The following is a 15,283-nucleotide window of genomic DNA, read 5'->3' as shown; positions in this document are numbered from 1 at the left end:
CGAACTTTCGTACACCCTTTGGCGTTTTCATATTTAACCAGCTCAAAAACTGGTGGATTTAAAGGTTCCCACTCGCTAATCCCAAAAAAACAACCCGCAAGCTTGCTGCGAGTAATTTTGTCCAATCACATTGCTTGCAGTTTATTTTATTTCGAAGCAAACACTCGTAGCAAGCTTGCGAATTGATTTTGCGATGAGTGAAAAAGAGCGCCGTTATAAGAAAGGTCCTTTTTCATAATGACGTCAAACGCGAAAAGTCTGATGTTACACGAAGTTTGATTGGCTTGATAGTTTTGTGGAGCCAATCAAATTTCGTGTAACATTAGACTTTCTGCGTTTGACGTCATTATAAGAAAGGTCTATTATAGAGCATAGTTTTGGAGAAGGAAGTCGGGATGTTGGCATGAACATGCATTTATTTCTAGTTATTTTAATTTTTTAGCATGCATTGACCACCCTGAATGTCAGAACGGCGGTGCCTGCGGAATGTATTCAAATACTGGCGATGCTGCCTGCTTCTGTCCATCTAACTATGTTGGGGATTTATGTGAAAGTAAGTTCCACTTTTGTTGTACTGAAAAAAGAATCTCGTACACAAACGTACCTGATGTGCAAGACTTGCACTTAAACGTATGTTTCAAACCTTAGAGGTTTGAGACAGAATAAAACAATTGTAATGACCTCTGCTCTGCACTATTTACTAGAAATCAAAATTGTAAACTACACGAAATAATAAGAATTAAAGAAATAAGGGTATTTTCCCAAAATCATTCCGCTAAATTGTTTCCTAAGCTTCACAGCATGATGCAACAAAGTTCAAGCGATTTGCTACTAAGAACAGTGGCGTTATTTTGTATAAATTGTTAAATTATTTGGTTGGGTAAAAACACTGCCAACTTCGGGTGAGCATTAATAACTTGTCTTTTTACAGCTTATAGCCCACCTCCTACAGTCCCTTTAGCCACTGATGCAAATCCTCCACTTGGAACGACTGCAAATCTTCCACTTGGAACGACTGCAAATCCTCCACTTGGAACGACTGCAAATCTTCCACTTGGAACGACTGCAAATCTTCCACTTGGAACGACTGCAAATCCTCCACTTGGAACGACTGCAAATCTTCCACTTGGAACGACTGCAAATCTTCCACTTGGAACGACTGCAAATCCTCCACTTGGAACGACTGCAAATCTTCCACTTGGAACGACTGCAAATCCTCCACTTGGAACGACTGCAAATCCTCCACTTGGAACGACTGCAAATCTTCCACTTGGAACGACTGCAAATCCTCCACTTGGAACGACTGCAAATCCTCCACTTGGAACGACTGCAAATCCTCCACTTGGAACGACTGCAAATCCAGTATCGACCACGCCAGGCTATGCTTCAATTGCAGGCTTCGTACTTAAACCTATATCAGCTCAGAAATTTGGGCAAAGTTTCACTGTCGTGTGGGACATGACCGCTGGTACGAGTGTCACAATTGCTGTATCATACAACGGTATCCCATGCTGCAATGCAGGGCCACTTACCAACACTGGCGGCCAATGCGATTGTCTGATATCCGATCCAGGCCTCTTTGACCCAGATGGCGTGGTGAATATTAGTGCCATAGCTTCAAATTTAGCGTCCAGTTCTCCCACATATATCGAAGTCGAAGTTTTAAAAGTTATCACCCAAGTGTCTTTCACAATGTTAACAAGCTACTCAGACTTTGGGGTAAACATCGAGGGTCGTGGGAGTCAGCGAAATGTATTTCCAGCTGAACATCCCGTGAAGTTCAATTGCTCGTATGCAGGTAAGATATCAAAAGATATGAAAACCTTGTGTGATGTGAAAATCTTGTGTACTGTAAACATTGTTTCTCTATTCAACCTGTCTTGTCTCCCGCCCTGAGTGAAACCGTCCCGACCAAATCAAATGATCTGAATTTGTGACGTATTGATTGTCCAACGTATCGTTATCTTTTGAAAATTCGATCATTTCATTTACCAATAGGAGGTCCAGTTACGACTGTGTCTTGGGTGTTCAATTGCGATGCTGATGGTACGATCTCTGAGTCTCAGTCCTTTTTCGACAAGATCTTTCCAAGCAAGACGAGTCAGAACTGCCAAATTACCCTGAAACTAGAGAACAGCATCAATTCAACATTAGCACACGGTAGCATTGAACTTAAGGAAAGTTTTATTCTGAAAAGTCTAACGAGCGACGGTCCTGTGAAAGAAAACCAAACCATCACGTTTACAATTTCGCTGGAAAAGTTCGGCACCCAGACTTGTATGTGGGTTGATTTAGGAGACAATAGTTCTCTCCTGGTGTTTGGTGATGCCTCGTGTACCACAAAGTTTGATGTTACTGCGATTAACCCGAATATCTTGACTGTACCTCGTTTCAAGTTTTTCCCGAAGGCTTCAGGTACACAGGAGATCGTCGTCCAGCATGTCTATCTTAACATTGGCTCTTATGACGTCAGGATGAACGCGTCAAATGAGGTTTCCATGGTAACAAAAGACATGATCGTCGTTGTCATGGCCTACGTTTGCCATAATCCAAACGTCACAATAACAGGTATTTTATGTTTAGTGCCATTTAAACCGAGATTTAGAATGCATTACCTCAACTTAATACATTTTTGATATTTTCCTGCATCCATCTGATGTTTAGGTTTAGCTCCAAATACATCCAACGTCTTAAATGCGGCTCAAGTATACCGCTCAGTCGTCATTTCTTTGTCCACCCAGAACGACATTGATTGTGAGAACACAGAACGAACAAGGGCAACATGGAGTGTGTTTAAATTTGACGACGACCCTCGCGAAATGAGAACAGTTCCTGTATCCAGTTTAGCGAAGTCCCTTTATCACTCCGGTATTTCCACCCGGGATCTTTTACTGCCCGGAAATGATTTACCCTACGGTTTCTATGAGATCAGTGTCCGGGTCGAGATGAATGGTTTGCCAGATGTTTTTGGAATTGACAAATTTTACATCCAAGTGGTTCAAACTCCCTGGCTTAAAGCTGCTGTGGTGGAAGGATCCTTCTATACCGCACCTTTTGGCTTCCAGGGATCCCTAGATTCCTCTGCATCTTCAGATCCGGATTTTGCTGGTACAGACGGCATGAGCTTCGTTTGGTATTGCAGGGATGTCGACGATAAAGAGTTCGTTCCAAGCAATCTGACTCGAGAACCACTTGTCTCCGAGGCTGACGATGTACTTCTGCCTATCAATGCGGTAGGGTAATGGCAATACTGTTTCCATTACAGTAAAATATTCTCGCTTAAAGATGGCCGCCTTTCTTCTATGTTTATGTTCTCGATTAACTTAGGTTACTCTACATTTCTAAACCATGATTAGCTTAGCCGAATAGAGTTTATTCGTTAACTTTATTTGGAAAAAATGGAAAATCCTTCCACACAATGGTTCCTACGAAATTTTTCAGAAACAATCCTTCAACTGATTTACTGTTGTTTTCTAGTCTCGTGGCTGTTTTGGATCAGGTCGTGGTAGAATAGATACTTCAAATTCTACACTTTTGCTGGACACGAATAACATGATGGAAATGAAAACGTAAGCAACTATCTGAATAGAATTTCCATGCAATTTCCACCTGAATGCTAGTGTCGCGAAGGAAGATTAGTAATACACTGCATAGCCGAGAGCGTGCACACGCAGTATTGTCAAAACACCGCTGTCACTTCGTCAAACAATAGAGTAAACAGCATTTTTATTATAGATACGAAATTCTGCTCGTTGTATCGAAGACTCATCCAGAGTTTGGTCTCCGTCAGGCGATGACAACAATCTTCTTTCACGTCTCAAGTGGTTTCCCCCCAAAGCTGCAGACGAGGTAACATCAAGTATTAAGTCGCTCAACGAGCTGAGTTGACAAAAGTGTCCATGTTTCGATGTTTGGTGGCCATTTTCCCATTCCTACGTTTTCCATTCTAGCTGCTCCAAAAACTGTAAATCAAAAATCATTCCTGACGAGAAGACCATCCTGCACTCAGACTGTTCAGCATTTTGTACAGGAGAATTGGTGTTTAGTTGGGCTTTATATCTGTACGGTGACATTGACGAGCCTGAACCGCTGAATTTGTCAGCGTTGCATGAAATCCCACCCAAGGACTTTCAAAATTTGGTATATAATCCAATCAACGAGCTGGCTCTGGCGATTAAACCTAACGCGCTGCAAAGCGGCAAAAAATATACGCTGGCATTTCGGGCGTCGCGTCCAACTGGAGTGATTGGGGAACAGAGAACTACTCTTCGTGTGAATTCACCGCCCTCTGGTGGTAAGTGACTATGATACGAGACTTTTTCACATCGTTGGACCAGTTTGCCCTGATTTCCAAGACCTTTTGGGCAGCATTTTCCATGTCTGAAGCATTAATCATACTTTAAAGATCAATTTTATCAGCACGTAACACCAGGACCTAAACAATTTTCTAATATCATTTTTTGTTATTATTACCAGGCAAAGCTCAGACATACTTTATTTTTGTCCATTTCAGGCACGTGCTCCGTTACTCCTTCGTCCGGTATCTCCCTTTCGACAAATTTCACTTTCTCTTGTGAGGGATGGTCCGACTCTGAATCACCGCTGACCTACAAGTTCTTCTACGGAAGCAACCAGAGCAAGACACTGTTCTATTATCGTACAATTGCATCTGGTGTGAGCATCAGCCACACTGATTGGCTGCCAAGTGGAGAGGAAAGTAACAATTACACCTTAGCTGTCTCCATGGAAATTGCAGATGCGTTCGGATCAAGTTCAATCGAGCACTTTCCAATACAAGTACGTCAAGACGTTGACATATTTTAATGAGTCTAGCTTAATCTGTATATCCATATCTGAATAAACCTGGATTCATTATCTATATATCCATAACTAGATAGACCTGGAAGAAGTATTTTTCAAAAGTAACTCATTATATTCCTAAATCCTAATCACCACGCATTAATTCAGCGGGGCTAATCCTTTTCTTCTTTGCCATTTGCATTGCAGGTCAGTCCTGCTCCAACAGGAGAACTGAATTTGACTGAAATAACCGATATATTTCACCAACATGTAAAAAATGGAGATACTACAGCAGCCATAGGTCTGGCTTCGGAGTTAAGCTCCACTTTGAATGCTCTCGGATCAAGCGCTGGCAAATCGTCAGAAGAACAGAAAACACCTGGACAGGTAGAGTTTTAGCCCTTATCCGAAAACATTGCGAGCTACGTGCACAGTATGCCATCAAAATCTGGGACAAAACGTGCCTACATGTCTAGCTAACTGCGAAAAGAGATTTCATGAGCCTTTCTTGGTAAATGCAAGTAGTCTCCAGTGCAATGACCCAACTTTAGAATAAAGCAGAAACTCCCAAAACAAGAAATCTTATATATAGCAGGAGGTCTTGCGCTTCACCTCAGAGCAGTGAAACAATTCTCTAGCAGCAAGTAGTTCGCATACATTAATTTTTTGTCGTAAACGTGTATATTTGTTCTTTAAACAGGTACGAGAAGAAATGCTGACGTTGATAACTAAAATGAAGCCAAAAGATATGTCCGCAACCTTACAAATCAGCGGTTCTGTTCTCTCACTTGTTGGAGAAGCTGACCAGTTAACCGAAAAGGCACAGGTAACCTTTGAATCATGCAAAATTCGTGTTGACTGGGATCTAGAATTTTTTACCCAAGATTTCATCTGGCTCTTTTCCCAATCAATTTAAAAGATTGCTGTTCCATTCATTCAGGCATCGTTAATTTTTACAATTCAGTTGTGTTCAAATAAAAATAAGGTCTTTATCTAATAAACTATTCAAATTATATTTATAGGATGCGGCGTTGTCGGTGGCTGAAGTTCTGACGAATAAACTGAAGAATTTAACGCAGAACGATTCGGGATTTAAAAACGTCAAATCTGGAGTGACGAACGTTCTTGGAACACTCGGTTCTTTGAATAGTGGTGGATCAAAGGATTCCGGATCGCTTTCCAAAAACGATACAGTCACCGCGGTAAGAAACTCGTGGAAAATGTAGGAAATTGATTCTCACTTTGAAATGTATGTTATTGCCTGGTGGTTGTGTACCCACCAATTGCTGTCTGTTCAAAAACCGATTAGCTTAACCAAATATTTTTTGCAAATCTGGAAACAAATTTTTTGACAGCATATATCTTTGTTAGGTGTTTCAGTTTTTGCTGAAAATGTTAGCGTTACTCCCCAAAACGTTTTCAAACGAATGAATAGGCAGAAAAAAAAACAATACGCGAGTGCAAATTCTTGCCAGCAGCAGGCAGGTTTGGTATTGATCTGGAGTTGAATGCCTAATTCTTAGCGTCACAGTGCTTGCCCTGAAAGCTATATTTCTGGTTTATTTCATCTCTGCTTTTCTATCGCGATTCATTACATGCAGTCGGCATGTTGTGATGGTTTTCACTACATACATGGTCGAGGCTGCATTCATGTGTTTCAATTCTAGTTCATCTTCCTGTAGGGAAATGTTCAGCGTACTTTCGATTCGGTCGAGAAACTTCAAAGTGTCTTGCTGGATTATTTGGTATCAAACGAAGGTCCGAGCAACATCGAAACAAAAACGCTTTCAATAAACGTGGAGAAAGTAGCTGCTTACACTTTCGGAGAGAAAGAAAGCGAACTAAAAGGAGCTCGCTTCAAACCTCCGTCGGGCTCTGCCTTTGGCTTAGGCGATGGTAAGTAGCTTTCTTTTTTATAGTTCTTTATATTTGCGAGAGGTGCATAGTTCTAATTAATTTTATTGTGCGGAGCAATTACTCTAATTGGTTCAGTTTGTACAGAACAAGGACGAATTTAGTTTTAGATCAATCAGCAAACTTGTTTACATTTTCATTATCCCAATCAAAATGCATATTGACTATTAAAAGGGTACATTGTTTACCATTTTACATAAAGTATGAAAAATTAAGCCATTCTGCAAAATGTAAACAAATTTGGTGAACAGTTCAAAACGAAATTCTCCCTTTGTTTATATACATTCGTTTCTTTCATCCTCTCTGATTCATATTTCTTTCACTTCAAGTTCTTTCAAATCCCAACAACTCTTTTCTTCAAATGCAGCCCATTGACACCAAGGTAAGCAAAGTAATCACGCAGTATTTTTAGTGAAGTCTCGACAGCAGTAGCCTTCCTAGAAGTTCACCTTGCCGAGTTAATTCGGCGATTTGCATGATCTTAGCGTTTATAAATAGAAAAGTTACTTTTCACTATGACTTGATCGCTATGTCTGTGAGATTTAGCACGTTGTTGACCAGAAACATATATATCTACATCAAAAAGTGTAGTTACATCTACACTTACAGCCTTCACATCATGTTTATATATACTAGTCTTTCTAGTAGCTCTGCCTCAGATAGTTGCCTTTTGTAAACAATGAAAGTTTGCTCCATTGAAGCAAAGACTTATTCAACAGTACTGAACAGTCGATCAGTCTTACTAAAGGATACCGTTTAAATCACATTTAACTACAGCCTTTTTCTATAATTCTCTGAGGTTTGGCCCATATTACTTGAAGGACAGTTTGTGATCGAAGCATATTCTGTTTTTTAACAGGTTGCTTTATTCGACAAGAATCCTTTCACTTGGGACAGCTCGAGTCAAAACGTCACGTCCAACGTGATTGATATTGTAGTTGAAGCAAAGAGCCTCAACATCTCATCTTCCAACCTTACGGAAGATATTACCGTCACAATCACCCGAGATCCATCATTGATTATGGATGCAAACAATTCGTTCTACCTAAAACCTCTTGAAATGAATGAAACGAGCAAAACAAGAGACTATTTGAAGTTCCATTGCTTTACACGACGGAGTAACTACACCGCTATGAATTTCGAAATGAAACCTGAAGACGTTGGAATAACTTATAATGTAAGCATGATTCAGTGGTTACCGTGTTTGCTATTATCCAGCGTTCAATAAATAATTTTTGGATTATGTGAACCAACTTCCTCAGTATCGTCTTTCTCTGTTTACTTCATGTTAGGTATTCCTGAAGAAAGGTGGAAAACCCGACATCAAAGCAGGAGATTACGAGTTCGTTTACAAACTGCCAGACTTCAGTACTTGTAAAGTTGGTAACGACAGCGTGTTTACATCTCAATCACAGTCGGGAAACGCTGAACCTGTTCATATTGACCCAAGCAAATGTGCAAAAGATCCTTACACAGTGTTCGTATCGAATTTTGATTTCAACGGTACTGGGGAGTATTGTTTTGGTAAGTAAATGCAAGTACTAGCATCTTTGAAAACCTTCAGATAGCTCATGATGGATTTTCTCGTGTTATCTAAATCATCGATATTTTGTTTTACTCAGCTGTACAACACACTGAACAATTCAAGAATGAAACTTACCCTAATCCGGAGTCGTCCTTTAGCTCTCGAAATCGGCGTTCAGTTTCCTGTGAAGTTGGCGCCAGACGTGTTCGTCGTTCGTGTGTCATTATCCCCCCTGCCCCACCGAAGCCAACTGACCCTCCTGGAAAGCTTAAGATCCTCGTGGCCGACAATCTAGGCTTTGATGGCAAGTTCTTTCATCCCAACCAAACTCCGAACTACAACCTGACCATGTTCGAATCGAGCTGTATATTCTGGGATGTTGTCAATGAGACATGGAAAGGTGAAGGCTGCAAGGTAAGCCTGAAAATTGTTATTCGAAATTCCAGCAACCATTGAATATTACAAGTAAAATGAATTACTAAAGTTAACAGGTAAGTTGGTAGTTTGATAGATGATTGAGTGATGTTTTTTTTAAACAGGTTGCAATAGGAACGAACAGAGGACAAATCCTCTGTTCCTGTAATCACTTGACGTCGTTTGGAAGTGATCTTCTTGTTGCTCCAAACCCAATTGACTTCGACTCGGTCTTCAGTAATTTCGGAAGTCTTGCTGAGAATGTCGCTGTGCTGGCTTTGATATCGACCATTCTTGGTTTATACATCATTGGAGTGATCTGGGCAAGACGAGCGGATAAAAAAGACTTGCTAATGGTGGGTTTGTTTGGGCTATTAATCTTGCATTCCTCTTCTTCTCATGTCATTTCTAGTTTATTGTAAATTTCCTTGCTCTACTTATCTCACATAACACCTCACACACCGACTTACTTTACATTATGTTACCATAAATATCTTACCATACCTTACCTCACCGCTAAACTCACCTTCTCCCAATTATCTCACCTTGCCTCGACTTTTAGCTGACCCTAATGCTACCTTACCTGTCCATCTCTCACCTTAACATACCTCCCACTCACCTCTTTTTTCTTTTCCCTTCATCTCATCTTTTCTTACCTCCTCTTATCTTATCTTACCATTCTTCACCTCACCCCAAAGCTACCTTACCTCTCTCTCTCCCAACTTAACTCAACTCCCACTTCCCTTATTTTTCTTTTCCCTACCACTCATCTACCCTTCCTCCTCGTATCTTACTATTCTTTACATAACCTCATTTTTTTCACCACTTGCATTTTATTTCATTTTATTCACCCCCTTACATTACTGGACTGTCTTATACCTCTTTTCTCTCTCCTCCATTCATTTGCATGTTGATTACCTAATAATACATGTCTTGCGTCAACCTTCTATATAAAACAGGTTGGTCCGACGATCCTTCGAAAACACCGTGGAAACTATCACTACCTCATCACTACTGCCACAGGTAGCAGACAGGGGGCTGGTACTACAGCAAGGGTTGTGTTTACGATGACAGGCGACGAAAACGAAACACTACCAGTTTGGTTACACGATCGAGAAAGGCCATGTTTCGAACGAGGTCAAACCAACTCTTTTGTAGTTTCGTATCCTCATGGTGTTGGCGATTTGAGCTATATTCAAATGTGGCACGATAACTCAGGTAAACAACACTAAAACACTTAGAGCTGGCGCGGAAAGTGCCCACTCGAAAATGATTCTGTACTCAGGTCAAATCAATTTACCGTACAAAGCTTTCCTGATAAGCTTAATCCTGAAGACTTGACCTGATAAGCTTAATCCTGAAGACTTAACCTGATAAGCTTAATCCTGAAGACTTAAAGTTATAGTTCATCTATTCACCAACGACAATCTCGATTTTGAATTAAGAAAAGACCTCAGGGTTATGAAATCTAACCTTTCACGCTATAGGTTCTTCGCCATCTTGGTATCTCAGTCGGTTGACCATCAAAGATCTTCAAACAGGTGTAACATGGAGAATGGTTTGTGAAAATTGGTTGGCTGTTGAATCAGAGGACGGGAAAGTTTGTCGAATACTGTCTGTGGCCAACGAAGAGGAATTGACAAGCTTCAATCATGTCTTCTCGAAAAAAGCTATCAAGGGTCTTGCAGACGGCCATATATGGTTCTCCATTGTATCCAGACCTCCCACAAGCAATTTCACGCGCGTCCAACGTCTCTCATGCGCTCTTTGCTTGCTGTGTTGCACGATGATTACAAGCGCCATGTTCTATAACATGGGAGGCCAGGGTCCAAGTCCTTTCGCTGTTCAAATTGGTTCGTTGGTTATCGACCTAAAGCCGTTTGTGATTGGTCTGCAGAGCAGCATCATCATTGTCCCAGTGAATGTTCTAATCGTGCAGATTTTTCGCAATCTCCGACCGAAAAAAGAAAAACCGAAGAAAACAGCCGTTTACGAGATAGAGAAACACGCCGAAGAGGAAGGCGCAATAAAAGAGAATGATACAGTCGAAGGAGTTCATATTGAAAACCAAACTCCACCAAAAGGCAAACTTCCATATTGTTTTATCTACATGGTCTACGCTATTTGTTACCTCGCGTCTGCCGCTTCGATTTTTTTCACATTGCTCTACAGCATTCAGTGGGGAAAGGAGACTTCAACAGAATGGGTGATTGCCATGGTTACATCATTTTTCCAATCAGTGTTGCTTCTTCAGCCAATCAAAGTCGTTGTTGCCGCTGTCGTGTTTGCGTTGTTTATCAAGAAAGCAGATGACAGCGAGGAGGAGACTGGTAACGAGGGACTGGTGATCAATAAATCTGACGTGGCGGAAGAAGAATTGGCTGCACGAAACTTGGCGGAGTTGGAACGGAAGATGGGAGCCATTGGCAAACCCGTAGGAAAAATAAAAAAATATTACAGGTAACTCAACGTGTAGTGGATTTTGTTTGACATATTAGAATGATTTTTCATATTTTAGGTAGAAAAGCACGAAAGATTTCGATATAATTGAGTTTACTATCGCTTGGATTCAGTTTATAAACATACATGTCAAGTACTTGGCGTAGCATGATACAAAATACAGCGGATTGTTGCTAACATTTTAACTAAGTACAATGGATTACATCGTCACATGGTGTGTGACGTAACACCGACTGATTAAACAGTGCGCAAAGTGATTTAAGGAAGTTCAAAACAGTTCACATTTATCATTTATCATATATTTATCATTCTATGTAGGTCAATATGTTTAAAACAAAACTAGTTAGAAAATTCTTGCAAAGTGGTTGAACTTTCTTCATCTCATTGCAGTCCTCCAAGTGCGGCCAAGCTGCGGAAAGCGAGAGAAAAACGCCTGAAAGAGATCAAGATGAACGCTGCTTTGAAAGAGATGTTTGCATTCTTTGTATTTCTCATATTGCTGATGGCCGTAGCCCAATACCACAGACATCCAGACACGTTTTTATTAACGAAAACTTTGTACGAGACTTTCGAAGAGGTTGATGCCTATGGACTTGACCTAGCTGCAGTAAGTATAAGCAAAATATGAGAAAAACATTCGGATCACTAACTATTAGCAATCATTTAAATATCTAGCAAAGTCTTCAACGGCCCAGGACCTCCACAGTCTATGTGTGCATGCTATTATATAGAGTGAACATATTACCTTTTGATATTGAATTTGGGAGTAAAATTTATCAAGTCTTTAGAGTCTTGTTTTTCAAGTCTTGCTTCTTGTATCCAAGGCCGTCAGCGCATATTTCGCCCGAATGATATTTACTCGTTTATTTTGCAGATCTCCGATACAGATTCTTTATGGATGTGGGCACGTGAAACGCTCATCCCAGGACTTTACGCGAATGAGTGGTACAATGGTAAGAAAATAGAGAAAGGATGGCTCGCGAATATTGAAGATAACCTCGTGGGTGTCCCGCGTGTAAGACTACTTCGCGTGAAAGAGGGTAAGTTTTAAGGTCTGCATAAACAAACCAGGAACAATAATGTATAAAGTAGCGATAACTTCAGTCAAATTTCCAGAATTAATGATCGATGGGAATTAACGGTTAGTCGGTTTGAATTTTAGATTCGTGTCCAGTCTCCAGCTACTTCAAAGATGTCATCCCCCATTGCTACAGTGGGTACTCTGTGGGGGATGAGGAAGATGAAAATTTTGAAGTAAGCTGGAAACCACTGCACGAGGGAAAGTCCCGAAGACGTCGAGCTATTGCAGAGCCCAAGACCGAGTCTGAATGGACGAAACGTTTGTTCAACGTGGACGAAGTCGAACACGATGGCGTGAAGATTCGGCGTAAAAGAGGACTGGATCCAATCATGGGTGGACTGAGCGGCAAAAAACGACGAAAGAAGAAGCGTTTGCTGGCCAGCGCTAAACCAAAGGAGTATGTCGTGAACGACAATGCGTTGTTACCAGATGGTAAAGTGTTGTCGTGTCTTGAAAGATGGAAACATCAATCAATGATAGATCTTCGAGGATTTCCATACTGGGGTACAATCACTATGTACAGCGGTAGCGGCTATGCAGCAAACCTTGGTTATGACACTGTCACTGCTTACACTGTGGTTGCTGACTTGCATTCGAACGGCTGGATTGATGTCCAGACACGTGCTGTGTTTGTAGAGTTCACCGTATACAACGCGAATGCAAACCTATTTGGCATCGTTTCGTATTTTGTGGAATTTCCACAATCTTCAGCTGCCGTCACCAGGGCCCAATACCAAGTTGCGCGGTTTTATCTTCACCTCAGTGGCGGTCAAACTCTGGCTCATGTCCTGGTCATCTTCTTCATGATGTATTTTCTCTTCAGGGAAGGAAAACTTGTTTACAAACAACGCTGGTCTTACTTTAAAGGTTTCTGGAATTGGGTTGAAGTCATCCTGATTGTCAGCGAATTCCTATTGATCGTCTTATTCCTGGCACGTCTTTACGAAGTTGATAGAAATCTTCTTCAGCTACGGGAGAATCCAAATGATTACGTTGGTTTCCAATATGCTGCGAATGCAGACGCCATGATGACCTACATCCTTGGTGTCCTTGTGTTCTTCTACATCTTACGTTTCTTGCGATTGTTGAGGTTCAACAAAAACTTCCTTGTCATCGGGAAAACATTGGAGAGAATAAGCTCGCCGATTATGAGTTTTTGCTTACCTTTTATCGCTGGATTCTTCGCATTTGCCCTTCTCGCCTTCGCTATGTTCGGTTCTGAACTTGAAGAGTACAGCTCGTTTATAAGGACATTGTCGACTCAGTTGAGCATGCTTTTAGGAGATTTTGACTTTGAAGCCATCTTCATGGTCAACCCCACCGTAGCAACACTGTATTTCTTTTCATTCATTGGTTTGAACGTGATGGTGCTCATGAACATGTTCATTGCCATCATCAACGACTCCTTCGCTGAGATTCAAGAGGAAACTGCTGAGATTCAAAACGAACTGGAAATTATCGATTATGTGACGACAAGCATTTCAAAGGGTTTCGACAAGGCATTCAAGCGCGGTAAAGTCGCACCTGCGAAGAAGAAGAGACGAAAACAAAAACGAAAGTCGAAGAAACAAACTCCTGAGGAGAAGATCTACTCCAAGTTGGATGGACGTGTGAAGAAATTAGAGCTGTTCATGGATATTATAGATCGAAGTCTGGGAGAAGATGAAATCGAGGAGAAACGATTTCATTCTGTACCAAGAGAAAAGCAACAGGATTTATGTTTTCGCGTATTGTGTTTGATGGAAAGTGCACTTGGTGTCGATGAAGAAGAACACAACAAAGAAGATGAAGGGAACGAAGACGTGCCTGAAACACAGTCAGATGCCGACGACCGAAGTCAAATTGTATGAATTAAACTAGAGAGGGGTCAAAGCTGGACGACGTCAATTTATTCCTTATCTGGAATGAGTAGAAGCACTTTTTTCAAGGAAAAGAAATTTGATTTTTTTACCGAACTGTCGCACCACTTGGGACTGAAATTGTTCTTTTATGTATTTTTGAAATTTCACTTCCATAATTTTTTAATGGTTTAGAAAAGAATTACCAGCAGCAACTATTAGATCAGAAGTAGTAGGTGTCACGTGATGATATCATGTGATCGTTATTGGAAATAGATGCAGTTAGCGCCAACGGAAATAGATGCCAAGTCACGCTGGAATATGTCACTTTTGTTTGATCTAAAATCTAGTGCATGTACCAATCATGCACTAAATGACAAGCATTATAGATGTGCTTAACGAATCAGCCAATTCATGGGAATAAAGTAACAGTTTTATTTAAATTTATTTCATGGAAACTTTATACTCCTTCTAGTTTTATATCACTACAATTAATTGTAATTTTCACAATTTTCAACCGGATGTTTGAACTAATAATTACTACACCAAACAAATAAAAATATAATTAATATTGTTTTATTTTTATGTATTTATAACCTTATATTTTGTTTAATTGTTTCTATTCGCCTTGACACAGTGCATGGTATTTACATGCTATAGCTATCTCTGTTTGCCTGGGTAAGTACGATTATATATATTAAGACTATTGAAGAAATATCATGGTTATTTCATTAACAACATGCATATTCGTTAATGCATGGTTATAAATTAACAACACTTGAATGATTTAACTTGTGGTCTTCTCCGTGTGGCAGTGCATGTATATCAGTAAAATTTCCAGCTCCCCGAAAAGGCGGACTTTTAAACTACAAATATTGTTTAAACGGAAAAAGCCTTAACATTGTGCACTTTAGCGTGAAATGTTGACAGAGTACATATAATAAATATCGGCTTTTCAAGACTGTATTTCACCGTCCGTCGGTATCATGCATGACGTAAATTACTAGTGTATACCAAAAAGGATTTTTGTAGCGTATTGTCTGTCTTTCTGTCTTTTGCGGAACCTTAATATCGTATAAGAACTCAAACTGAGTATAGAAAGTTAAAAAAAACAATTGTTTTGTAATTATTGTTTTCATATACGCAGGGTAAATGTTTCAGTATGATGACTTGGTTTGGTTTTTTAGTTGCCTGTTGTATCCAAGACGTCGAGGTTTGGACTTGAGATATATTAGGTATATATATATTTAT

The 15,283-nt window shown here is 40.3% G+C and overlaps 1 protein-coding gene across 1 annotated transcript; it reads left to right on the top strand.

The window, feature by feature from the left end:
* Positions 1 to 484: 484 nt before the first annotated feature.
* On the top strand, positions 485 to 14,044 carry LOC114536572. Its single transcript, XM_028557916.1, has 22 exons — positions 485 to 553; positions 932 to 1,798; positions 1,999 to 2,568; positions 2,665 to 3,233; positions 3,478 to 3,569; positions 3,736 to 3,849; positions 3,951 to 4,294; positions 4,514 to 4,797; positions 5,008 to 5,187; positions 5,501 to 5,626; positions 5,823 to 6,002; positions 6,483 to 6,696; positions 7,044 to 7,096; positions 7,574 to 7,891; positions 8,007 to 8,238; positions 8,337 to 8,653; positions 8,779 to 9,009; positions 9,613 to 9,871; positions 10,141 to 11,113; positions 11,504 to 11,720; positions 11,988 to 12,153; positions 12,276 to 14,044. Exons 1-22 carry the CDS (start codon positions 487 to 489, stop codon positions 14,042 to 14,044), a joined length of 8,142 nt encoding a protein of 2,713 aa, XP_028413717.1. The 5' UTR covers positions 485 to 486.
* The last annotated feature ends 1,239 nt before the right edge of the window (positions 14,045 to 15,283 follow it).

The sequence above is a fragment of the Dendronephthya gigantea genome, unplaced genomic scaffold, assembly GCF_004324835.1.
Source record: "Dendronephthya gigantea isolate DGI-Jeju-01 unplaced genomic scaffold, DenGig_1.0 000140F, whole genome shotgun sequence".
NCBI classification, from domain to species: domain Eukaryota; kingdom Metazoa; phylum Cnidaria; class Anthozoa; order Malacalcyonacea; family Nephtheidae; genus Dendronephthya; species Dendronephthya gigantea.
The sequence above is the reverse complement of the archived record's forward strand: the minus strand, read 5'-3'. Positions and strand labels throughout refer to the sequence as shown.

Excerpts from the sequence above, each read along its gene's own strand:
- LOC114536572 (XM_028557916.1), top strand. The coding sequence starts at position 487 with ATGTATTCAAATACTGGCGATGCTGCCTGCTTCTGTCCATCTAACTAT. Across the intron at positions 3,234-3,477 it reads TACTTCTGCCTATCAATGCG|TCTCGTGGCTGTTTTGGATC; the intron begins GTAGGGTAATGG and ends GTTGTTTTCTAG. Across the intron at positions 7,892-8,006 it reads ACGTTGGAATAACTTATAAT|GTATTCCTGAAGAAAGGTGG; the intron begins GTAAGCATGATT and ends ACTTCATGTTAG.